The 26027-nt window shown below is 38.6% G+C and overlaps 1 protein-coding gene across 1 annotated transcript; it reads right to left on the minus strand.

Moving 5' to 3' along the window:
* Window positions 1–1374: 1374 nt before the first annotated feature.
* Window positions 1375–24328, minus strand: LOC143854150 (putative clathrin assembly protein At2g01600). The gene is made up of 15 exons (XM_077363969.1): window positions 24063–24328; window positions 23893–23962; window positions 23670–23767; window positions 20879–21017; window positions 20651–20778; window positions 20455–20547; window positions 20235–20285; window positions 11551–11616; window positions 11391–11456; window positions 10802–10882; window positions 10615–10695; window positions 8622–8777; window positions 8433–8508; window positions 8205–8311; window positions 1375–1985 (listed from the first exon to the last, which is right to left on the minus strand). Exons 1-15 carry the CDS (start codon window positions 24150–24152, stop codon window positions 1623–1625), a joined length of 1665 nt encoding a protein of 554 aa, XP_077220084.1. The 5' UTR covers window positions 24153–24328; the 3' UTR covers window positions 1375–1622.
* Window positions 24329–26027: the final 1699 nt, after the last annotated feature.

A 26027-nucleotide genomic window follows, 5' to 3' on the forward strand; every position in this document is an offset into this window, starting at 1 on the left:
AATACAATTTTTTTGTTCCCTGTTTTAGCCAAATCTCACCCTCACCTAGGGGTGGCAAAATTGGCCGAACCGGAACCGAGCCGAAACCGAACCGAAAATTCGGTTTCGGTTTGGTTAAACCAAACCGATTCAAATTTCGGTTTGGTTCGGTTTGGGGGTCAAACCGAATATTTGCAATTATCATGAGTAAATGGTGGCAAAATTGGCGGAACCGAACCGAAACCGAACTGAAAATTCAGTTTTGGTTTGGTAAACCCAAACCGATTCAAATTTCGGTTTGGTTCGGTTTGGGGGTCAAACCGAACCGAAACCGAACCATTGCCACCCCTACCCTCACCTCAACATGTGTTTTGCAATTGTCCTTCTCAATGTAATGCCTTCAAATTCCATTCTTTGTATGTTTGGAGGAGAGGGAGAGACCTGAGAGGGATTGAGTGAGGAGAGGGAGAAAAGGCTGAAAAGCAAGGAAAAAATAAACTATACTCAAAATACAATTTATTTGTTCCCTGTTTTTTAGCCACTTCTCACCCACACCTCATGTCCTATCCAATTGTGCTTCTCAGTGCAATGTCTTCTTCATATTCCGTTCTTTGTATGTTTGTGGGAGAGGGAAAGACCTAAGAGGGATTGAGTGACAGGAGAGGGAGAAAAGGCTGAAAAACAAGAAAAAAAAAGGGCGGCCCAGTGCACGAGGCTCCTGCCATTGCAGGATCTGGGGAAGGCTAGATGTATTTATTTGTTCCCTGTTTTTTGGCCACTTCTCATCCTCACATCACATCTTTTCCAATTGTCCTTCTCAGTGCATTGTCTTCTTCATATTTGTGGAAGGGGGAGAGACCTAGGAGGAACTGAGTGAGAGGAGAGGGAGAAAAGGCTGAAAAAGAAGGAAAAAATGAACTGAAGATACAATTTATTTGTTCCATGTTTTTTAGACACTTCTCACCCTCACCTCAATGTGTTTTGCAATTATCCTTCTCAATGTATTGTCTTATTCAAATTCCTTTCTTTGTATGTTTTGTAGGCAGTGCTCTCTAAGTTCGAATAGAACCATGCGATGTAGTTTCTGCCCCTTGACAAACCTTGAATATGAAATATCAACAAAATAGTCACAGCATAAAGAGTAAGAGCTTCTTTTAATAACCTTTAAATATGATTATATGAATACAACAGTTCTAACAGTCTTAAAAGTGTTATTGTTAATGGCTTCCAAATAGGCTTTAATGTCCCATTTGCAAATAAGATTAAATTAGGGCAGTGATAAATCGACTCCCAAATATCTTAAATCGACTCCCCATGTGTCTAAAATTAATATAAATGTATTTGCAACAAGGATCAATTTTAGGGGCAACAAAAGAGGCCAGAACTCTAAGAAGATGCAAGTAAACTCCATTATTCCTTATTTTACTCAAATATAGTAATAATAATACTATCTCCAAAATGGTTATCAATTGCCGTACATCTGTTCGCCCTTACAAATCCAACCACAAGACACAAATACTTCAAATCTGGATATCAGAAAATACACAAAATACAAGCGAACTAACCTTCGGATCAAATTGAATTTTATAAACAGAGGCGTCGCTGTAATCGCTGCAAACCCAATATGTGTAATATAAAATATACTACAGCAAGCTGGAAGTTCCAAACGGATTACTCTGATGCTGAGGTGGCGGGTTCATGGGGAAGGATCCAAAGCTCGAATCTCCAAATGGGTTTGAAGGGCCCATCGGAATTGGATGTTGCTGGTAATTGTTTGGTTGAAAAAAGGGATTTGATTGCATCATCATAGGCATATGTTGCTGCTGCTGCTGAGTCATTGCTGCCATCTGAACTCCCATAGGTGCGGCTACACCGTGTGACAGAGCAAATGGGTCCTGCATTTCAAATGGGTTTAGTGGGGCGGCTCCATACATTGGTTGCCTTTGTTGTCTATACGCTGCTTCGTCGTATAAACTGTCCAGAGTGAGGTTGTCTAATCCGCCAGCCTGCGAAAACATGCTTATTATTGGACACTTGCATGAGTTTAAACCATTGAAATTTGGGATCAGATACTCCAATTTGTAGAAATGTAATGTTAATGCATATGTTTTTCATTTGTTGAATGGCGAGTATAGACTAATTAGAAAAAAGATAGGGAAGTACAAAGCTCAAGACAGAGACGGTCCTGAAACACCAACAGCAACAAATACATAAGAAACAAGAACCAAGACTATTAATAGAGAGAAAGCTCAGTTCAAGGGAGGAAGAAAATAAAGAAGCCCCATCCACATTCTAGCCACTCTAGAACAAGCTTAATGTTAATACATTGCTAAGGCTTCTTGTAAACAAAATACGAAGTAATATAGATATACGGATACAAAACCTGATGTAAAAATACATTGTGAATGCTTCTTCAAAATAACAAGTAATACAGAATTACGGATACAAACCCAATGTACAAATGAAAAATAAAAATCTACATACAAGCATCGCAATTATACATAATTGAAAGTCATTTCAACATTATATCATATTAAAAATGAAGTTCAAGCTTAAAGCTACTCCATGGCCTGTGTTAAGGCAACCAAAGTTGCTCGGTTAATGTATCAGTCATTCCATCGTTTACTATTGTAGGGGTGAGATCATCTTTTTGTCTTTGTGATGACCGCAAACATATTGTATGAACCCTCCACTTCAGTTACATTTTTTTTGAATGGTGATACATAAAAGCCCTAACATAAAAAACAAGTTGAAGGACATAAAAGGTAAATCAATCTCACCTATATATGCTTGTATATATATACGAGGAAATACAACATAAGTCTACCCCACAATTCATATACAACACTAAATAATGTACATAAGCGATATACAAAGGCTTATTTTTGACACTTTCACTCGGATTGATGCATTGAGTAATATAGCATCAACTTGTAAACCAATTCATACCGTGCTTTGATTCATGGTCTTCGTGAAGGTATCTATTAACTGATGTGAAGACCAAACATATGGTCATATGTAGTGCCAATCGACCTCAATATGTATTGTCCTCATGGAAAAGAGATTAGTGGCAATTTGAATAGCACTCTTATTATCTCCACAAAGTAGTGTGGATAGAGGAGGAGAAATATTAAAGTATAAAAGTGCTTGAAGCCACAGAATCTCATTGGCTGCTATAGGCATAGATTGAGGGTGCGTCTTTAACCATTCTTGTGATTCTCATTCTTGAAATCAGAACCATTTCTTATTTTTTGGAGTGTTTCCAATATTAAATCACGTTCTTTAACTCATGTGTAAGGACCATTTTTCTATTTTTTGGAATAGAATTATGTTTTCTTGTCATAAAAAATTGATGTGCATTGAAGGGGAGGTGCCGTTCTGAAAGTACCTAAACCCAATCTTCTTCTCTTATCTGTGACAGTCAAGCTTTTCATCTATCTTAGATGAAATGTATGTGGGTTTCTCTTCATTGAGGGATTCGATTTCAAGTTCAGACTACCCATTAGGATGGACCTTTAAGATTAATGGTCAAGCTCGAGAACTGGATTTCTTCCACCTTCCCAAGCCTCCTAAGACAAGACACAAAACCCTAATCTCTAAAATTGAAATTGCTGTGAAGAGAGTATCGCATGAATCGAGACAAGGAACCCTGATCTCTTCAGGTCTCAAGGCTGAAACCCTAATTTCAACCCTAATAAGGCTTGAAAGAGAAGATGAGATGGCAAGGGATGAGATGAGGAACCTTAGGAATCAATAAGTCTTGGGAATCAATGAAAAGAGAAGATGGGAAGGGAAGCGATGAGAGGGAGAAGAAAACAGAAAATTTTCTGGAGGGTTGAGAGTCGAGAGGAAACCCACGCACACGCGATGAATTATTTCTTTTTCTTTGGAGCGACAAAAAGTCGCTCGTCGCTCCAAAAAAAATAGCCTAAAACACTGAATGAGTCTATCGGATAGCATAGAATAGCGGTTGAAGAACGGTATTCTCTCAAAACATGATTTCCAGGGAGCAAAAAATACGAAAATCGCTTCCCAAAAATCGTTAAAGAACGCACCCTGATATTCTACTTTTGTTGATGACTTAGAAACTACATCTTGTTTACCATTAAAAAAACATCATACGGTAGAATGATATGTCTCATTGGCTGCCTAATCGGCATCGAGACAGGCAACCAAATCAAGTGAAGATGAAGACTGAAAAAGGAGATTTATATTCATCATCTCTCTCTCTCTCTCTCTCTCTCTCTCTCTCTCTCTCTCAGATGACGGTTGATATTAGATCCATCCAGCATCCCAATAATTCTTTTTCCTTCAACAAATACCCATGAATTCGCATACGGAGAGTAGTTGGACTTGGATCCATCAAACATAATTGATATACAGACTTAAAATTCATGGCAGCCATAGAAATCACAAAAAAACAGAACAAAACAGTCCCTTAAGAGTCTCGGAAAATCACAAGTCAACATGCCAAAGTAAATTTTGACATAATAGAGTACACTAAGTCTCAAAACAGTCCACATAATAGATCATACATTATAAGAAATTCAATTCAAATGAAGTAAACAGAAAAAAAGTCAATCTTTAATCATATATTCCACTTATCGATAAAAAAAAATCACATATTCCACTCCCAAATATTTTTCTTATAAATCTTAACTCTTCCAGTCACAAAATTTGATCCTAAAGAAATACTAACCACTGCCACAAATTTGATCCAACCAATCAAGAAACCAAGAATTCCCCTCCCAATCACACGAATTGACGGGAAGCACAGATAGGCTGCACAAAAATTAGGAAAGGCTAATCGAAGTTTTCAAAATAAATTTAGGGTTTTCTAGCCAAACCTGGAAAGAAAATTAGGGTTTATAATCAACCTAGAGAAAAAACTAGGGTTCCTTGAAAAACGTACAGTTTCCTCAAACATATTTGAAAAAGATATGGAGGAACCAGCTTATAGCTCAAAGCAAACCTATTCAAAGCCACAAGAATTCCCAATATAGGCTCCAAAAGGTGAAACGAGGTACATACCAAATTAGGCTCAAAAGTATCCACGAGAAGATGGTTGGAAGCATCTTTCTCAGCAAAGAATACTGCAAGATATCCTTCTCATCACAAAGGCACATTGTAGAATTTCACTGGCTTTGATAACATGTCAAATTGCCTTTTGAATAATTGAAGTACAGAAGAGTCTAAGGGGCAGTAATGGAGAACAAGAGGAAGCCCTAGAGCAACCACCAATAATGGAGTTTAAGTCAACCTCATTAACTAAAATCCAATTACCTAAAATCCCTTAGGGCTCGTTTGGATGCCGAGAAGATTTTGATTTGGAATTCGCACATTTGCAGCCCTTTTTGCATTGACATTTGGATCTGGATCACATCCTTGAATTTCCAATTCAGCGACTGACAGTGAAAAAATCAAATTTCCAAATAAGCTGTGGAAATAAGTAATTGGAAATCCACAGATCTGGCAGTTTCCTTCACCCTCTTGACTCCTCAACCTCTCCCCTGCAGTAGGAAGTACCCCCTTCCCTCTATGTCTCCCTCAACATGAGCTGGCAGATCTATTCATTTTGTAATCAAAACTCAATTCCAAATTCAAATACAAAATATGAGGTTTCCAAACGGGCCCTTATGTAATACACATAAGTCGAAGGTGCTTTGGGCTAATACTAGTATCTAAGAAATACAACACAACTCCTACTCCACGACTCATAAACACCAGTAAATTGTGCATATTGAGTAGTTCAGTATACACCTCGCCTCGAGGTGCTTTGGGCTAGCAGTCACACATCACATCATTCCTACTGTAGAGTGAAAATGATCTTTTTGTCTCTATTCCTCCATTTTAGACGATCACCTAAACTTGTTCCACTAGTTCCATTCAATTGGCTATTGGGTTGTGGGTGGGTGGATAGCTAACATCACTCAACATAGTTAATATCAATCAACTCTTGCTTCCCTAAGAAAGCCGCAAATTGGGACAAGGCATCCTACAGTGTTCTTCAAAATCATTTGGAGCTTTTGGGCTAGATTACAATGAGATTTAATGTTCATCAAAGGTTTCAACTTTCAAGGCAAAAGTATGGTTTTAAATTTCCACCGAAACCGACACGAAACAATCAAAATGTTTCCGTTTCCATCCCCACCGAAACGATAACAAAATCGAAACATAGATCGAAACCAAAATCTTAAGAGCATTAGTGGTATGCTAAATTAGTATGTTTTATGTTTATATGAATTATATGTGAAACGTAGTATTCTCTGAATTATGAGACATGCGCGATGTCACTATGTGTTCAATGTTATTAAATCATAACAGATGGTTGTCTTTTGTCATGGTTTCTAAGTGTGTATTTGTGCGTATTCTAGCATTTCATGGAATTTAAACTTAAAACTCTATCATTTGCATATGTTTTCATATGCGTGTCCATGATTTTACAGGATTTTCACCGAAATTTCAAATCAAAACTGAAATGTTTCCATTTCCGTGGCGTCGGAAACCGAAACCAAAACAGAAGTTTAACACCATGGGTAAAAGTGCATGACACTAAATGTACAAAATCCTGTCTACCGAGTGAGATATCAGAATTATTCGAGAAAAATTTAATTTTTTGTAGGGTGGGTAGTATCAAGGTTTGAAATTTCAGTTTCGGTTTCAGCCTCAGCTGACCCCAACTAGTTTGGGACAAAGGCTTAGTTGAGTTGAGTTGAGTTGAGTTGGTTTCAGCCTCAGCCTCAAACAAAATTTTGGTGGAAATTTCGCTTTTGGTGGAAATTTCGGTGTAAATCTTATAATTTCATTTCGGATTTTAATTTCGGTCCCGACATTTCGGCCGAAATTTAAAACCATAGGTACTATTACTCGAGGAACGAGAAAGGTATCAAGGATAATTGGGGAAGTTAACCTACAGTCCTACACTCAGATTATTTGTCCTGATATATCATTTGTTGTTGGTGTGATGAGCTAAATTATGCATAAGCGTCAATTATCTCACATGGGGTTGTTCATCATGTCCTGAGATAGTTAAAAAGCTCACTTAGTTAAGGCATTCTCTTCTACAATCAAGGACATCTTTGCATTTCTGCTTACACATATGTTGGATGAGCAAATCTACAAATAAAGTACTTGGAGATAATGCACCATTATTGGTGGGAATTTAGTGAAAAATGTAGAGCAACGGCTCATGCTACTGAATGTTGATTAGCACTTTTGGGTGGAATGTCAATCTATCAAGTGTAGACACAAAAATATTGGGGTGGATTGTCGCTTCATCAAGGATTAACCGATATAAATGTCGAGTAGCACTATTTGCATTCATTTTGGTGCATGAATGGATGATATGATCGCACAAACTTTGAGAAGAGAAAAATTTCAGAAAATTCTTTCCAAGTTGGGGAGAAAAGACATCTTTACGCAACTTGAGGGGAGTGTTATCAATTAGATATGGTGCATTTATGTGGGTTATTTAGTTAGTGGCGTGTTTATCTTTAAGGGACTTTACAGGTTACTAGCATCGAATATCAGTGGCACTTTGCAATTATTTGTAGCATGCAACCCTCTTTTTGTTCTTCTCCTCCTTGTTTTATTACAATGGGAAATAGATAAACAAAGTTAAAAGATATCATATGGAAGAGATGGTCATTAAGGATTTGAATGCTAGGATGAAAAAAATAAATAGTAGAGCAACATCAGAGCAAAGTAAAATCAAATCCTAAACAGCCAGTGGTTTGATCACCATTTAAATAAAAAATAGCCTGTGATTTGATTCCAGGAGATCTTCAATCTCTTCATTAACTTTCATTGGAAGTGACTCACTTGTTCTTCAACCTTTGCTAGTTCTTCTTCAAGATGTCCAAGAAAGTCATATAAACATATATTGAAGATAGCGCTGATGTTGAGATCACTAGAAGCTTGAGTAAATAGGCATTTGGCCCCACATTCTTTAGAATTTTGATGGTCGATTCTTCTTGGCTTGTAATTCGTAAGAGGACCGGTAGAAAAAAAAGGGTAAAAAGGGTTCTAGAGGATATAAAGATGATCTAGAAGTGGCTCAGTTTAGTAGGAGATACAAAAAGAGAACATTAAGGTGCAAAGGAAAATATGAGAATCAAGTTTCTAATGATACCGATTTGAAGATATAGCATCCCAAAGATGAAATAAATAAATAAACAAAAGAAAATTAAAAATATAAGAGTCAAGTTCAAGGGTGAAGGACGAACCAATTGCCTTTCATAAACAGAAGGGTTATTATTGCTAGGAATAGTGACCAACGCAAGTTCCCATCCAGAAGGATCCAGTTCCTTTGTTTTGTTTACATCATTGGCACCTGCCAAAGAAATATCCAAATAATTTGTTTTCTCTGACAAAAAATCATAAATGACAATGCTAATGACAAGTAGGAAAAATTGGAAAGAATGAAATAAAAAAAATGCTAATGCATCTCTTACTGGGTGGAACTATTGCTAGTGCTAATGCATTGCTGTCCTCTATTGCAGTTGCATCGGGATGGATGGCATTTAATCCCTATAAAATAATAAAGAGATGGAATTATGCAATAGAAGAAGGTTCAACATAGTACAACAACGCTCAGTACCAACCATTAAAAAAAAACCAACGCTCAGTACCATTAAACTCACCAGTAGATCACCAGTATCCACGTTGGAATGATAAGAAGCAACCTCTATGTTAGAATGCACTTCTTGCACTGGTTCCTCTATGGGTGGTTTTGTATCCTCAGAAGGGGAAGGAACTTCTTCGGGTTTGTATGTCAAAAGGAGTCTCTCTGGTAATTCCTAAAGAAAGAAAATTCAATATTAAGTTTATTTAAAAAGGTTTGTGTTACATCTCAAGCACACACTATCTAAACAAGCGTTCAACAGTCTAACACACATGATCAGACCTAAACAAACATATTCCCAATTGATTTACTTCTAACAAATAAGAAGCATCAGGCACCATGCCTCATCAATTTCAAAAAGCTATATCTGTATATATGCATTGAATGGTAAATCAATATATATTTCTAGCATTTGTTTAAATGCACTAATCATTTTAGAGAGTAGGCTTATTCTAATTTATTTCACTATCTCTTTTCCTTTATAGGAATGTTTTTTAACTGTAAGACATGCTAGAACTTATGTGGTTATGTTAGCGTTTTACCAATTTTTATTTATTGTTTGAGAAATTCAGCTAAAATAAATGTTTATGCACTTTTAGTTCAATTGATATAAAAGCACTGCCTGAAACGCTCGCCAGCAAAGCAGTAATCAAATTAAAATTATCAAATCATGGATGTTAGTTTGAAGTAAATGTCAAAAATCATTAAAAGTAAAAGTAAACACAAAAATGGTCGAAACATTGCACAAATCTATGTTTTTACTTTTTAGACCATGAGAATCTGTATCACCTGATTCACGGGTGTATCGCTTGTGGCCAATATGTAAAACCGATACGTAAATGTATCATTTCGGCCTCTCCTCAATATGCTAACCGATACTGATATTTGAACTATAGTTTCAAAACACCCCCTTGTCATCATGGACTCCCCTGAGTTGACTCTTTTTTACCTTTGGTGTGTTCTTGTCCTAGTCTGTGTTTTGTAATAAAAAGTCAATTAAAACTCCTTTGACACTCCAGACTCATGACTGCATCAACCGAGTACTCAGCCGGATCATCCGAGTATTCAACAGTGCCGTGCTGAGTCGACTAGGATTTGCTTTGGCCGCATTTTGACCCACATCCGCATTTTGAAACACTGATTTGAACCTTGCCAATGTATCGCTTATGGCCAATATTTATAACTGATATGTAAATGAATCATTTCGGCCTCTCCTCTCTATGCTCACAGATACTTATTTGAACCTTGCCAATCACACATTCTTGGAATACCAAAAACCAGCAGGTACCAAAAGAGTTTTTGCATACATATGAATTGATACAGAAAGGAGCTCGGCCTTGCCCTTGGCGGTTTGCTAGGTTTTTTGTTTCAAGAATGGGAACCTCCGCCTACGGGTCTAGCCTGGTGGGTGTTTGGGGGGGGGGTTGGTGGGTTCTGAGAAATGTATCAGGCGTGGTGATTTGGGCATTTTCCGGACCCATTGGTGTAACGGACTTAAACGAAGCTGAGGTTCGGGCGGTGCATCAAGGTTTCAAATTGCTTGAGAATTATAGCCTCATAAAGTGATTATGCAAGGAGATTCTTTGAATGTAATCCAATGGCTTAAAGGAACTCGGCCTTGCCCTTGGCGGTTTGCTAGGTTTTTTGATGAAATTCAAGATTGGGTGGGGAGCTCTTCAACTGTTTTTCAGCATGTGCGCCGTACTGCAAATGGAGTAGCTAATAAGCTAGCTAGGGAAGGGGCTGAAAAGGACAATTTTGAGATCTTTGACTTTTTGCCTCCTTAGTTTCATTTTCCTTTTCATAGTATAATGTTTGCTTTTTCTTACTCTGTCCTGGACCATCTTGGTCTTCTTTTAATGAAATTTATTGCCATTCAAAAAAAAAAAATCAATTGAGACATAAAACACAGAACATCAACTGAAAAAAGAGCTCGCAAGTAGAACATAATCTTTTCATCTACATGTACATGACTTGCGAAAATAAAGATGCAATTCACTTATTCTACTAACCAATGGCTCTCTTGAGACAGAAACCATCCGCGGTGCCTCTCTTATGTATTCTTCCATGGTTGCAAGAAATGATTGTGGAGGCTGGAGAAGGTGGACAATAATATGACTTGACATTAAGTAAAACTGTACTATTGAAAGGAAGGAAATAATAAACAACTATAACTTTGATGTCTAATAGAAATATTACCTCTCGTAAGTTTGGAAACTGAAAATTCCTTGCAAGTTCCAATCCTCTGCAGATTTCATAAAAATCAGAAAGGCCCCCAGCCTGCAAAGTCAATTTATTCAGCAATACCCACTCAGCAAATTAAATTTGTAATATGCATTCTTGATTTTAATGGAGACCTATGTTGTTTAAGTCCATGATGGAAACTACTCCAAAGAGGAAACAGCTGTCAATTTCAATAACAGCTCACCATTCAAAAATAAATAAAAATTCACAATACTAGCTCTAAAGAAACTTTTATGAAAATTGTGAAACTACCAATTACTCAAAAAGCTTAAGCTGTTGGAGAAGGTGTTATTTAATCTTTTATATTTTAACACTCCCCCTCACGTGTGGCCCCTCCTTTTAGGGTTGGCCTACACGTGGCACATGTGGCCCCTCTTTTGGATTGGCCATTAGATGTGGATTTTTAATATCAGGGAGTTTTGAACCCAAGACCTTTACTCTGATACCATGTCAAACTACCAATTACTCCAAAAGCTTAAGATGTTGGAGAAGGTGTTATTTAATCTTTTTATACTCGTAACAAAAATAAAACAGAGAATAGTACCTGTTGGCCAGCACGTTTGTAGACTTCAAGGGCCTTGACAGCCTCATGTCTTGGCATCTCAAAGAACTGTAATGAATAAAAAGTCATGAAAAGAAATGGAAGGACTTTCAGAAAGTCACTAAGATTGAGAAAGTAAGCTTAACAAAATAAAATCGTGCACCTTATCAACAAGATTGATGATGCCATCATTGATAGCACAGTAAATTTTAAAGCTTTCTTTCAGTACCTGCAAGTCAAATTAGAACATCGAGCTGTAAGAGATGACAGAGAAATCCATTCAAGAAAAAAGGTAACAGATAATAGAAATGAGGGATTGGAGGACAAGCATGTTCAAAAGTTTAGTTTTTTATAAAGAAAAGTTGACTCGTATTTAAGGATACAAGAAGGGGTGGCCAACCAATCTTCAGATCTGCGAAATTAATTATTACATAATCTCTATTTCATCAATAACTACACTTCTGATTAGTAGGCCCAAAGGTAGAAAGCTCAGTTTGGAAAGTCTTTAAAGATTAAAAATGGTGTCAAATGTTCCTAGGCAAAAAGTAGATAGGCGAGCTTGGCCATAAGATGGTCAAAGAGAGTTCTAGGGTGAGTCAACTTTAAGGTTCCTCACCTCTTGGAGTAGTCCTTCCTAAGGTGCAAATCCTCATTCCACTCATCTTAGACAGAGGCTACAGACAAGATTTTGATGCATGATCAGCTTCATACAGAAAGTTCGGATTCATTAAGTGCACGACTCTGTAGCTGTTTTGATTGGGTCGACGACTCTGCTCTTTTTCTTTGATCGATACATGTTCGAAAAGAAAAGGAAAATAAGAGTGAGTACAATATGCGAAGGAATGGACAAAATAGAAGAACACCACTTCATCCATTGCATTACAAACCAGAATGTATGGCACTACTTCCTAAAAAGCTATTGCAGGATTTCCTTGGGATAGAACAGTAGGCATTGCCAAAACCAACAACAGCTCGCTGCCCTATCATCTTAGAATCTGAAATTGGCTCGTGGGGCAAGGTGCCATTCCATTTTGAATTGTGGCTGCTAGAGGAGCCAGGAATGAAGGAAAGGATAAACAAATGCTAGCAGACATGAGAGACATCAGGCTGGAAGCCATGTTACATGGATTCTTCTGAATGGGCAAAGAATCTGTGTCGGACACATCTCGGATTCCAATACTTTAGGACAAGGTTGCCAGGGCGGGAATCGAAAGCAGGATTCGATTCGGGATTCAAAAGTGGGATTCGAAAGCGGGAATCGAAGGCTCCAGGGATGGTTGGAAGCGAGAATCGTGGGTTTGCCAAAGAGTCGAAGGAGATTCGCCGGGGAATTGCAGGAGATTCGCTGGGGAGGAGTCGCTGGGGAGTTGAGATTCGCTGGGGATTCGCAGGGAATTGCCTGGGAATCGAGGTTCCCAAAATTGGGAATCGGGGTTCCGACGAATCCGAACCCCAATTCCCAATTTTCGGGGATTCAAATCGAATCCCGAATCGGATTCGCGTTCCGGGGAATCGTGATTCCCCGCCTAGAGGAACGAATCCTGCTTCCTTGCTTTAGGATTCACAGAGACACTTCTAGGTCGCTTTTGATTGGTTTTTTTTTCACGGATAATGCTACCACAACCTTATAATTACTGCATGTTTTAAGTTTTATTCATCCTAAGATAAGTTTTTTATATATTTTTTATCCGAATTTTTTTTATTCGGGTGGACCTGCGGCATAAACACTGAGGAAAGACTTGAGGGCTAGGAACATAACAGAGAATATGACCTTGGATAGGATAGAATGGAAGAAAATGATCCATGTAGACGAACTCAACTAGTGTCAGGATTAGACTAAGTCAATTTGAGCCGGATAGATCAGTTCACCTTCTTCAAGAAAATTTTCTAAAGGATTCATTAGCCGACCCCAACTAGTTTGGGACAAAGGCTTAGTTGAGTTGAATTGAGTTGGGTTTGGACCTGCGGCATAACTTTGTTTTTTATATTTTTTGCATGAAAACAAAACATTATATTTACTCAATCTACTAAAGATTTAATATATTATTTATTATAATTAAAATTCCAGAATTAATTTGGTGAATCCAAGAATCATTCTTTTTGAGGTTTGCCGAATCCGACACTTGATACATGTGTCGGAATCCGAGACAAGTATCTGTACTGATGCAACATAGGCTGGCAGGTTAGTAAGTGGCAGGAAAACTGAAAATGTTGAAAGAGAAAAATGCAGAGCGCAAATTGGCAGGAAAACTGAAAATGTTGAAAGGAAAAATGGACAGGGCAAAGTGGCAGGAAAACTGAAAATGCTGAAAGAGAAAAAATGCAGAGGGGCAACAATCAGTAAGGAGAAATTGAATCAAAGTTGGGAGTGCTAAGGAAGATTGAAAACTTTGATAGATGCCAACAAGAGGTGAGGAAGGATAGAAAAATTGAACACTAAGAGAGGAGTCATAATGAGGAGACGAGATACATGAACAGAGGAGGGAACGGGAAGTAGAACAGCACCTCGAATAAGCTGGGGAGATGGGGACCAGCGCCCTACCTAGGCCAGACATCTTGGTGGTAAGGTTCGGAGCTTTCCAATTCTTTATCTAGGCTCACCACTGGGTTATGGCATATCATGGAGGGCTCTATGGTCCCCCATCATATAAAATGGAGAAGAAAAAAAAGATTGCATACCCACTACCCAGACCCATGATCTCAGTCATTATCAGTGGTTCACCTAAAGCATTTTTCAAAGATAGAGAGGGTTACAACAAGGAAACCCACATTCTCCATTCCTCTTCATAATTGTGGGAGAGACGCTCAGCGGAATGATTTCTTTGGCAGAGGATAAAGGTAATGATTGAAGGGGTCAAATTTAGAAATGTTACGTCCATTTCCCTTCTACAATTTGCAGATAATACACTCATTTTTATGAGGGCATCCTTTGAGGAAGTGATGAAGTTAAAGATTATATTGACGTGGGTCGAAGCAACAATATGTCCAAAAGTTAATATGAGTAAAAGCATGATCGAAGGGCGTGATATGGAAGATAGCAAAATGGAGCAATTAGTCCGAGATCTTGTTTGTAAGGTAGGGAGCTTTCCAATGTCCTATCTAGGCCAACCACTGGGTTATGACATATCATGGGGGCTCTATGGCCCCCATCATATAAAAATGGAGAAAAGGGTATCAGGCTGGAAAAAGAATTTACTATACCTTGGAGGTCACATTACACTCATTAAGGCAGAACGGTCTAATCTCCTGATTTATTATGTCCCTATGGAAGATGTCTGCTGCTGTCCAAATTGATGATTAGCTTTAGGATATGGGAAGAGAAGGAGTGAGGTTATGGCAGACACTGGGTTAGGTCAGGTCCCTTTAAGCCAAGCTTTCAAGTGCCCCTAAAGGTTGGTAAAAGAAAAAAAATGCCAAATTTTGAGATTGCTATAAGAGGGTTTTTTTTTCCTTCTGGGAAGATAGGGATTGAGGAGGAGGAGGAGGAGGAGGGGCGTGGGGAGGGTAGTTTGGAAATGAGTTCGATATAGGAACTTCAAAGAATCTGAATTTGAAAACCTAATTAACCTGCTACGTATTTTAGAGACTTGTTATGTATCATAGGAATGTAGGTACTAAGGAATACGGGCACTTGATCCAGGAAGAAAATTAATGGTCAAGTCCTTCAAGTTCCTTATCCCAAGTTTAGTTCATCATTCCCATCGTCGAAAGTGTGGTACGCTCCTGTTCCAAACAAAGCTCAAGCATTTGCATGGACATCAATAAGGGGAAAGATAGATATCTTGAACAGGTTGAGGAAAAGAAAAATACACTTAGAGAACAGGTGCATCATTTGTAAAGCAGAGGAAGAATTAGCAGACAGCATTTACTGATACACTGCCAAGAATCAAGTAAGAGATGGCCATATGAGACAAGTCTTTGGAAGGTTTGGTCTCAGTTGAACACAACCTTAAAGCAAGTCATGGAAAGTTGGCACTATAAACATCTAGGCACATTAAGGAGTATCATTTGGAACATGACACCTATGGTATTAGTTTGGTGCGGCATGTGGAAAGGAACGAATGAACCTTCGATGAGAGGTCAAAATCAATAGGAACAGTCACAATGAAGAACAAAGTTTCACTTGCCAATTGGGTTCTACACAGAAAAGAAGCAAGAGGGTTCTCCAAGGAAAGATTCTCAGAATCAATACTTGGAAGGGGCCCAAAGAAGAGGTTTAAAGCACGATGGAAACTTCCTCCCCCAAATATTATTAAACTAAACTTTGATGGTTGCTCTGTCAGCAACCTTAGTTTAGCCGAGGTAGGGGTCTTTAGAGACGAGTAGGGAGGCTTGATCCTTTCATACTCAGGCCCAATTGGTCCAATCGTACGGTCTGCATGGACGCAGAGGTGAGGGCACTACTAACAGGTTTGCAGTTGTTCAAAACACAATTACAAGCCTAATTATTGATCGAATGATACTCATCAAATGCAATCTAATGGATAAAAGGAACTGAGGATTGGGTGTGGAGATTTCGGCAGTTTATTAATGAGATAAGAGAGAAAATGAGAGGTCTGAATGAAGGTTGTAGCCATATCCTTAGCAATACAAACGAAGTAGCAGGTAAGTTGGCAAAGGAGCAGATAGAGAGGTTTTGTCCATTGGGGAGGCTCTACCCAATAATATAATTTTGTAATTTTCTGTGATTTCTGTAATAAAGTTATCTTTAAAAAAAAAGGCTGCGAGGAAGCAGAGGTTAAGTGAGAAAGACATACAGATAAGGCAGTCAGCAAAAGACGGACTGAGAAGACTAGTTATTCAGGAGGGAGCGAGGGTAGGGGGGAGATGATGGCTTAAAAAAGGAGGAAAGTACACAAAAATTTTCCACAACGTAGAGTGCTAAGAAAAGACACAATCATATCATAGCCTCTTAATAAATGGGGTTAAGATATGAGAATCCGATAGACATTTCTGATGAGACTGAGATTTTATAAAGAACAACTATACACTATGGTGGGGTTGGACCTGTAGCTCAATGGTAGAGGCTTTGTTCCTCAACCTTGAGGTCGCAGGTTCAATCCCAGCTTACCTATCAAAAATAAAATAAAAATTATACACACCATACTTGAATTTTAGGCCTCGGCTGGATAGCTTACAATTCAGGTCCATAAATGAAAAAAAAGAGAGGAAAGGATAAAGAGGAGTTCCCAGATAAAAAGAATAAAAAGTGGTGTTTGCAATGAAGGGGATTGAGCTCTGGGCCCTAAAATGGCTCTTGCATGCATTTTACCATGCATGTTGGGGATTTATTAAGCAAGATATCACGACAATCTTCAAGGAGTTTCATCAATGAGCTCAGCTTGATAGAGATACTAGCTCTAATTTAAATTCAAAATATTCTCCCAAGTTAGATGACCATTAGGGATGTCTTCAGAAGCCGCCGGATTCTCCTTCCGGTGGCTCCTGACTCTGGTTTCCCGCCGGATACTCTCACCTGCACTTGCGGTTCTAATCTTGACAGTCTAGCGGGCATTTTTTAAATTTTATAGAATTTGGTTATCATGCATTGGAAGTGTTTGAATCCCTGTGGATTTTCAATATTTGTTGTCGGCGGTCTTTAAGCTTGTTTGGGCAAGGAGATAATCTGGTCAGACCCCAATGGGCTCCCCCCAGATTCCACTCTAGATCCTTGGGGAGCATTGAGGATAGGGATACTAGAGTGAGAAGACTGGAATTTGGGGCCTAAAAAGTCCCTGTTCGCAGAGCTATTGAGTTTAATCGACGTGTGCCTTCGAATGACAGCGATTGGATGTGCTTGAAGTGCCATTATAAAAAATTTGGCTCGCGCAATGTCTGTAGGAAATGCTCATGACATAAGAATAAGCCAGTTCCATTGATGGTTTGGAGGCCGAAAGATGGTCCCCCTCAAGTTTCTGTTCATGACGATCACCCCGCTCTTGATATCCCAATTAGCCTGGTTGAGAAAAGGAAAAAGAACTCAAGAGTTGCCTAATTGGGAGCTTGAAGTCTGGATCCTGGCTGTTGGAATACGTTTGGGAGTGGACTAGACGATGTTGGGGTCTCCCCGATCTGCAAAAACCTTTTTCCATCAACTCAGTGGACATCCTATTTTGCTTTGAATCGAAATCCCAAGCCACTTCTATTCTCAGGCGTGGAGGTGATGCCCTGGGTGGAAACCTCTCTACTCTTCAGCCTTGGTTCCCTGCATATAACATGGACGCTAGAACCTTAAAGATCAGATTCTATGATATTCCCCTTCATGCATGGTCCACATCAACCGTGGAGATCCTTGGTCAACACCTGGGCAGGTGATCCAGACCCACATTTATGGCAACCATGATCACTGCATGGCTTTTGCCTCGACTCTGGTCATGACACCCCTTTGGAAAACTATCCCCTCCTTTATTAACCTTAGGATAGATTCCAGCATTTATTCGGTGGGAGTTAAGGTGATTTCCAAGGATAGTATTAACAGCCTGGCGTTGTCGGTGGTAGGGGAATCAAGTAGTAGAGATAACTTGGCTTTTTTTGAGGCTCCCGGTTTGCAGGCTTTCGACGGGGAGTCGTTGGTGATCGTCGTCCCACCGGAAAAGGTAACAGATGTTAATCTTGAGGGTAATGACTAATGACAATGGCAGGGCGTCGTTGGTGGGTCCCTTTTTGAATTTTGAATTGCCCAGCTCCTCGCCTGTTTCAACAAACAACAATCCGCCTAGATTGTCAGATAGCAGAATTGCTGCTGTGAGTAGAAAGTGGGGCCAGCCTGGAAAAGGGGACATGTTGAAATCATTAAATATAGCATCACGTGGCGAGAAGGGTAAGGCTCTTTGAAAAGACCTTGCTGACAGTTGTACACTGAAGTCGGCAAAAGAGAAAAAAACTATAAAAATGAAAAACAGATTTTAAGGAGACAAAATATCAAGGAGAAGCGTCTACGTATTGGAAAAGGAAATATACCACGTAGATGTACTAATACAGAGGCACAGTTGCTAGCTACTAGAGGCGGCCTTTCTGTTTTTAAAAGATGACTCAGAGGCATCTTTAGGAAAGAGGACTATAGGAAGAGAAAACTCATATCCGATTCACAACAGTTTCTTTGAGATTTTGATAAATTTCCATACCCAGCTATGTCAAGGGAGGAAGTGGACCAAATTAGCAACATAAGGAATGTTCAGGACTTTACATTCGAAGCTGGAAACTTAGACCTCCTGAAAGACCTAAGTTATAACGAAAAACTGGCGAGGAAGGAACTCGCCACTCCAGTGAGATTTCTCTGAGCCGCCTAAAAAAGCGATGGGCTCAGCTAAGGAATGGCTTCAGAAGCAGTGTGGGTAATTGCCATAGTTCATCTGAGAAGACAAATGATAAGGAATTGCATGTTTCCCTCCTCGAACTCCCCATCTTTAGTAAAATTTTAGAGAAGGAAAGGCGCACCCGTTGACGTCTCTGGGAGGAGGAAAAGAGGGCTGTAATCAGGGACCTGGAGCAAATGCAGGCCGGCCCAGTTGATGAGCCTATTGTTTCCCGTGACGCGCTGGGGTTGGAAGTAAGTCAGCTAGTTGGGGAGCGTTTGGGGCCTCTCGTGGACACTAAAGGTAAGGGCAAAATCGTGGTAGATAATTCAAGAAAATATGAGGAGCGAGGGTCGTTCTCGGAGCAATGTGATGATTTGTTATCAATGGGGGCGTCTTTGGGATCGGATATGAGGAGGATGTCGGGGCGACTAAAGAAATGTTCTTGGCTATGGCGGCAAGAGACTTGGAAGGAAAAAAGGAAAGAGAGAAAGAGGTTGAAAAGAAGGCTGGGGTGAGGGTTCTTGACAAGTAATGAGCTCCCTTTCCAAATTAGGTCTTTCACAATAGCTTGGTGTGAGTTCAGGAATTCAGAAGTTTTTGTCGTTTTGGGGAGACTGTCTCAGGGCCATGGCATAGCTGGTTGAGAAGTTTTTTCAAAATTTTGCCGGTAGGTTTGTTAGATGTGTAAGTAAGGGGAAGATTTGGGGAGAATGGATATAGTTTTTGATTATCGAGGGATGAGTGTCATGGTTACATAGCAAAGAGAATGTTTTTTTTTTTGAAATGGCAAGATGAATTCATTAAAAAGGAAGGGGACCGAGGTGGGCCTCAACCAAAATTACAAGAATAGCAAAGAGAATGTATTCGATCTATAATCAGAGGAACTGCAATTCCACAAGTTTTGGCTTGAGAGATTATGTTTTTCGCTTAAACTAGACTTAATCTATATACTCTTGATTTGCTACTTTATCTCCTGGGGGTGGTGATTAGTTTAGAGCTTCAAAATCTGGGTTCTTGTTATGTTAGCTGATTTAATAGGGTTTGGGTTAAAGAGAGGTTTCAGGAGGAAGAAGGTCGTATTTGGAGTTTTAGAAGATAGGTTGTCACTGGTAGGAAGAAGGGCAGGATAAGACACCTAACTGTCATTGCTTGTTTCGATGTTTTATTACGGGTTTTGGGTATGCCCGATCCGGTTCTTAATCATATCCTGTAATATAGGAAGGGACTCCTGGTCCCAAATGCTATATTAATATCAATAAAATATGTCATCTTTCAAAAAAAAAAAATACTTGCTCTAATTTCAAAACATTGATTTTGAAGAGAGGAGGAGCTGAAAAGAATAAAGATTAAAGACCAATTAGTTTGTTGGGATTGTATATAAGATCCTTGCAACGGTATTGTATATAATAGTAAGAGGAGTAATAGAACCAATTATATCGGGATTTTAATAATAAAAAATAAAAGCAGGAATTTTAGCATTTCCCTAGCAAAATTATGATGGTAGAATACACAAATTACGACTGTAGCACAAAATTGAAATTAGACATACCAGAGCCAGGGCATATTGTATTACGTAATTTCCAACAGCTGATCCTTCTGGCTGCAAAATCAAAATCCAATAACAATATCCTCCTTAAAAAAGAAATATGAAAAGAATTTTGAGGAAAAGGAAAAAAAGTGCTCGCATCTTAAGACACTAGCTCTAATCATTCCTCCTTGATATATATAATTCCTGCCAAGGATAAAGGTCCAGAAATTGAGAGAGCTACCCGGCACCCAATAAGGCGATATAATAGCTGTTGCAAGGCAGGTAACTGCTCCAACAAGTCTTCGTCGTTCAGATCCCTGGTTCTACTGTGGCCCTGATAATAAATGGTACAGTGACAAAAAAGGGTATTATTCAACAATGGGTGATAACATTAAGACAAATTGTATGTGCAATATGAATGGAGTATAGCAGCTGACCCTCTCATTCCCCTGGGCAGGTTTTGTAAAACGCTCAGTTTCAACATCATACTTCAAAACTCTAAAGCATTCTAGTCTTTCCTCCAAGAACAGTGCATAAGTGCGAACCCAGGCAGAACAATCCCAAGCTGTAAAGGAAAATTCAAACAACTAATTCAAGCTCCAATATTAGCTCATATAGATAATGAAATTTTCAGACAAACTATCAGATGTTGGGAATAAAGAGACCAATGGGGCTTGAATCATCCTTGAAATTAGACAATTGGAGAATGCGTCCCCTTTGTGAGAAATTGAGAAGCTCTTCGCGGAAAGTAGGATCCCCCTCCCTCAGGGTTCTATGAATAACTATCAGCGTCTTCAATGCTACCTGTAGAGTGCCACCAAAAGTGCAATTAATATTTAGAGATAGGAGTTGCACACAACATAGAAAGGGTATGAAAGCAGGAGTAAAAATACTAAAAGAAATAAATTAAGAAATACAGGCTATATAAAATTCAAACAGCAGAAGAGAGGTTTATCATAGTTGCAGACATAGGACATGCCCATCTTCAGTTTCATCTTTGAAGGATCTAGGATTTTGCTAAAGATACACCAGAGATTCATCAGGGGGGTTGAATGGAGGAATTTGTGAAGCTCATACGTTCGACTAGAGTCCAGGCGAGAATTTTAGCAGGAGGACAAACTCAAAGCAACATTGGCAGCGTAGGTTCGAGATCAATGGAGGAGGAAACGGTAAGGGCAAAAACGATCCCCATAACCAGGAGCCTTAGAAGATCAAGAGAAGCAGGCGAGAGGAACGTCTGCTCAGGGTGGCAAAAAGAAGGAAGGACAATAAACTGGGGGATTGGAAGTGCTCAAAATGCACTTTCATCAACTTTCGACTATAATTTCGTGTTGTATTCTCCTTTAAAGAGATCTAAGGAACAGGATGTAAACATTAATCTTGTTAGATTTCGTCATGGACAATAAACATTAATCTTGTATTCTCCAGTTTTTATTTTATTTTTATGCCTTTTCAAGATTTCGTCATGGACAACGTCAAAATCAATCATGTTTCTCATGTCTCGTGTCTGACCTATACACATGCAATTTCATCATGTTCCTTGGAATGTCTGTTCGATCTATTTCCATATCTCCGCATGAATTGTATGCTTATAGCAATAAGGATAGAATTGTCTCAAGTCCAATCGACTAGGTGTATTGTGTCAATTCTTTGTGCGTGTACACTATCAAAGATGACGATTGTTAGTGGTGGTTGTATCTTGGAGATAGGTCTGCACCACTATTTAAAGACTCCCGGAATCAATTTTTGACTTGCTTGAATCAACTCCCCTTTACCTCGGCCATGATTTTGTTTGAGTCCAGTCGACCACTTTGAGATCCGTAAGTTTGCTGTTTCTAGATCATTTTGGTCAGATTTTGTGTACTGCCTAGACTTACACAATGGGTAGTTTTTGAAAACTTTTGATTATCCATTTGATTTACACTACTTGAACTAATGTAATACCCCAAACCTAATAACAACTATATCCATAATTCTGTCATTGAATTGAAAAACTGAAACTTGATACATAAGCGATTGAATTTCATGAAATACTCATTGGGTTGGGGTAGCCTTATTCAAGTAGATGTCTAAAGGCTAGTTGAATGCAAAGATCATATGTCCAAGGAGTAAAGTTAAGCCACTGGAAATGTAATATGTTGAACCACACTATTTATCAATCCAATGATAATATTTTTTTATTGGTAAATGAATATATTAAATCAAATAAGGGAGGAGAACATCCGGCAAAGTTGGTCGGTACAGAAAAGAAGAAAAAGAATAAATCAAAATACAAAAGAAGAAATCCAATCAAGAGGAAGAAAATAAAAAATGACCAGGATCCGTCTCTGTGCTCCCATCCTAGCAAGTCTGTCCGGCTCACTGTTTTGCCAATCTCCTCACATGACATAAGGAGATTTTGTGGTCCAAGACTAAATCCAAAGTCCAACTGTGTACACAGTGTCATAACAGGTTTCCATGTCTGCTTAACATGTAAATAGATAGACCGTTTTGCCTTCTTTCATTTTCCGGATTGGATTTCCATTTGTTGTAAACTAAATCAATAAATCCGGTTCAATAACAAATCACACGCCATCCCAGTCACAATTCTAGACATCAATCCAAGAAACAAAAAGATTGAAAACTCACCAGAAATGTAATATGTTGAACCACTTTTTTTTTTTGAAATGGTAATAAGATTCATTCAATAAAGGAAGACCGAGATGGTACACCAAAAATACAATAGATATAAGAGCTTTACAACATGAACTACAAATTTAAGGTGGCAAAAAATCAAACCACACTAAACCAACTCTCCCTACACCAGCCCTGGCTAATGAATTTGCTTCACTATTAGTAGACCTCCTAACATGCCTAAATACTATAACCAATCCAGTACCAGATTGGCAATCTCATCAAAGAAAGAAGCAAATGCCCATGGTCGAACCACATTATTTATCAATCCAATGATAAAAACTCAGATCTAAAGACTTATTTCATAATAATTCTTCTATTAATTATGTACACAGTATCATAACAGGTTTTCATATATGCTTAACATGTAAATAGAACCTCCTAACATGTCTGAATACTATAGAAAATCCAGTACCAAATTGGCAATCTCATCAAAGAAAGAAGCAAATCCCCATGGTCGAAACACATTATTTATCAATCCAATGATAAAAACTCAGATGTAAAGACTTATTTCACAATAACTCTTTTATTAATTATGTACACAGTATCGTAACAGGTTTTCATGTATGCTTAAAATGTAAATACATAGTCCATTTCGCCTTCTTTCATTTTACTTTATTTTAATTTCCGGATTCAATTTCCATTCATTGCAAACTAAATCAATAAATCTAGTTCAAGAACAAATCAAATGCCCTCCCAATCACATTCCTAGACAAAAACCCAAAAAAAAAAAAAAAAAATTTTGAAAACCCTAAAATCACAAGAGGTAGAGAAAACACGCACCGTCCAATTGTGGGTCTTGGCCAATCGCCTAGATAGGGCATGTATACAGTAAGCTACATCAGCACGTGGACGAATCACAGACGTTGCAGCCAAGATTTCTAAAGATCAAATCATTAAAAACAAAAAAAATAATTTCAACCCAAGAATCCTCCTCTAAATATAAGAAAAAGAAAAAAAACCCTAAAATGCGCAAATTCAATGATGATGAAGATGATCTACTCACTCTTAACATGTCTCTCCTTTGGTGGGCATTCAACATGATTCGTTGCCTTGACGATCGCAACATCTACATCCTGTAATTGAAAAAGATGAAAAAAATACCCATTTGTTTTGTTTAATGACTGTGTATGTGTGTAAAAGAAGAAGGAAAAAAAAAAAAAGGGTTTTATATACCTTGAAATCGCTATTGACTTTGGCTATTCCAACTTTGGTGGTATCCTTCAAAGCTCCATAGGCTTTTCTCCAGCTCTGAAGGCTTCCCATCTGTCTCTTCTTCCCCTCTTTCTTAGCCGATTCAACCGCTCTCTCTCTCTCTCTCTCTCTCTCTCTCTCTCTGGGTTTTACGCTATGATGATCAGACACATGTAAGGGATCGAGGTGTGTTCTCTGATCAAATACCCTTTTTCTGGTTTTTGATCTACGCTTTTAGTTATGAGTTTGCTATTAATGCCAACTGTTACTTGGTTTGCTTTTAGGGTTTGTTTGGTTGGATGGAAATACTTTTCCTCTTCTGCTTTGCTTTTTGTTATTATTATTACTTTTTAAGAGAATATAATCTTAAATATTTGGTTCTAGAACTATTAAAAGTAAAACTTTTATAAAAAAAAGTATTTTCCTAGATTGACGCTTGTTAATTGGAAAAGGAAGATGAGTACTCAGCAATAAAGTATGGTCGGTGGGGCCCACATATTGCTAATGAGCTAAATGTGATCCCATCCGTTCAATTGTTCAAAGATCCAAGCTAGGCCCACCATATTTTTAAAAAAGGGTAATTACAGTTACATCCCCTCAACTTTCTGACACATTCACCAATAACCATATAGACTTTTCATAAGCTAGACCCCCGCTGTTGAAACACTGGCCGGGTCAACCTAGCTGCATATGAATCAATTCAAAATTGGAGGGGGTCTACCTAATACTCTGAGTCATTCTGTCAAGTTAAAAGTGACGGACTGTCAATAGAGGGGGTCCACTTTATACACATCGAAAAGTCAGGGGGTGTAGTTGATGAGGAGGGGGTCCACTTTATACACATCGAAAAGTCAGGGGGTGTAGTTGATGAGTTTAAAACTAGAGGGTTATTGATGAATGTGTCAAAAAGTTGAGGTGCGTAACTGTAATTTTCCCTTTAAAAATATGCGCAGACATCATATAATATGTATCTATTTTGAAAAATCACCTGGGCCTACTTTGTTCAAAGATTCAAGTTGGATGATCCAAACCGTTAAATTGTTGAGTCTCACCTTAAATACGTCGTGCTCCGGAAACCAGCTCCATGAGATGATCCTAATCCTCCAATCTGTAGATGTTTAAATAGGACTGTACGGTATAGAAATCTCAATAGATCAGACTGTTAGGATAACCCCGCGGAGATGATTGTTAAAGGGGGTGAATTTATCCTAAAGCTGTGAACCACTCTCGCGGATTTTGTTTTGCTCATTAGGTGGCTGAGCTCACATGCGACAGCCAACCATGAAATGCCTTCCTGCGATGGTTGGTAGTAAATCTCTAAACCCTAATGCTCGATCTCTTTTGATGTAAAATGGGCATGAAACAAACTTTTATATCCATTTTTAAGTTGGAAATTGGGCGTAAAACTTGTTTAACGCTCATTTTCCACTGAGGCTCTCATTTCTTTCGTAAAAATGGACGTAAAATTTGTTTATGTTCATTTTTACAGCCTGATGTTGCCTGATATTTCTTTCCAAATGGAATGGAAAGCCATGTGTCACATCAGAGGCTATAAAATGGGAAACTTTAAGATGAAAATATGTATTTCCTTCGAGATGAACTTGTCTTCCACCCTGGAAACCCTTTCCTTGTGCATGCAAACAAAAGGAAAGTAGTGAAAACTTGGAAAAGGCTTTCCTTTCCACCAATTTCCATCATTCTGCTACCAACCATCCATCATTTTGCTACCAAACATGCAGGCCCCCTAAGGTCTCTCTAATAGATTGTAAAGGGAATGATTACATAAAAAGTCACTTTAAGATCAATTGTCAAATGCAAAGTTCTGGCCCATAATAGCACATGTATGTGAAACAGTTGATGTTGTAGAGTATCATTAAGCAAGCATTCATCTTGTCTTTGTAAGGACATCCCAACCCTAAGGGGCCGTTTGGATATGCGGATTTTAGA

This window comes from Tasmannia lanceolata, unplaced genomic scaffold, assembly GCF_043159265.1.
Source record: "Tasmannia lanceolata isolate RefF3 unplaced genomic scaffold, GAP_Taslan_0.1 ptg000020l, whole genome shotgun sequence".
Lineage (NCBI taxonomy): Eukaryota > Viridiplantae > Streptophyta > Magnoliopsida > Canellales > Winteraceae > Tasmannia > Tasmannia lanceolata.

What these genes read in the sequence shown, in the direction of transcription:
- LOC143854150 (XM_077363969.1), bottom strand. Translation starts at nt 24,152, where the DNA reads ATGGGAAGCCTTCAGAGCTGGAGAAAAGCCTATGGAGCTTTGAAGGAT. An exon ending in CCAAGACCCACAATTGGACG is followed by an intron (nt 21,018 to 23,669) that starts GTGCGTGTTTTC and finishes GGCACTCTACAG; the next exon opens with GTAGCATTGAAGACGCTGAT. An exon ending in GGATGATTCAAGCCCCATTG is followed by an intron (nt 20,779 to 20,878) that starts GTCTCTTTATTC and finishes TTTCCTTTACAG; the next exon opens with CTTGGGATTGTTCTGCCTGG.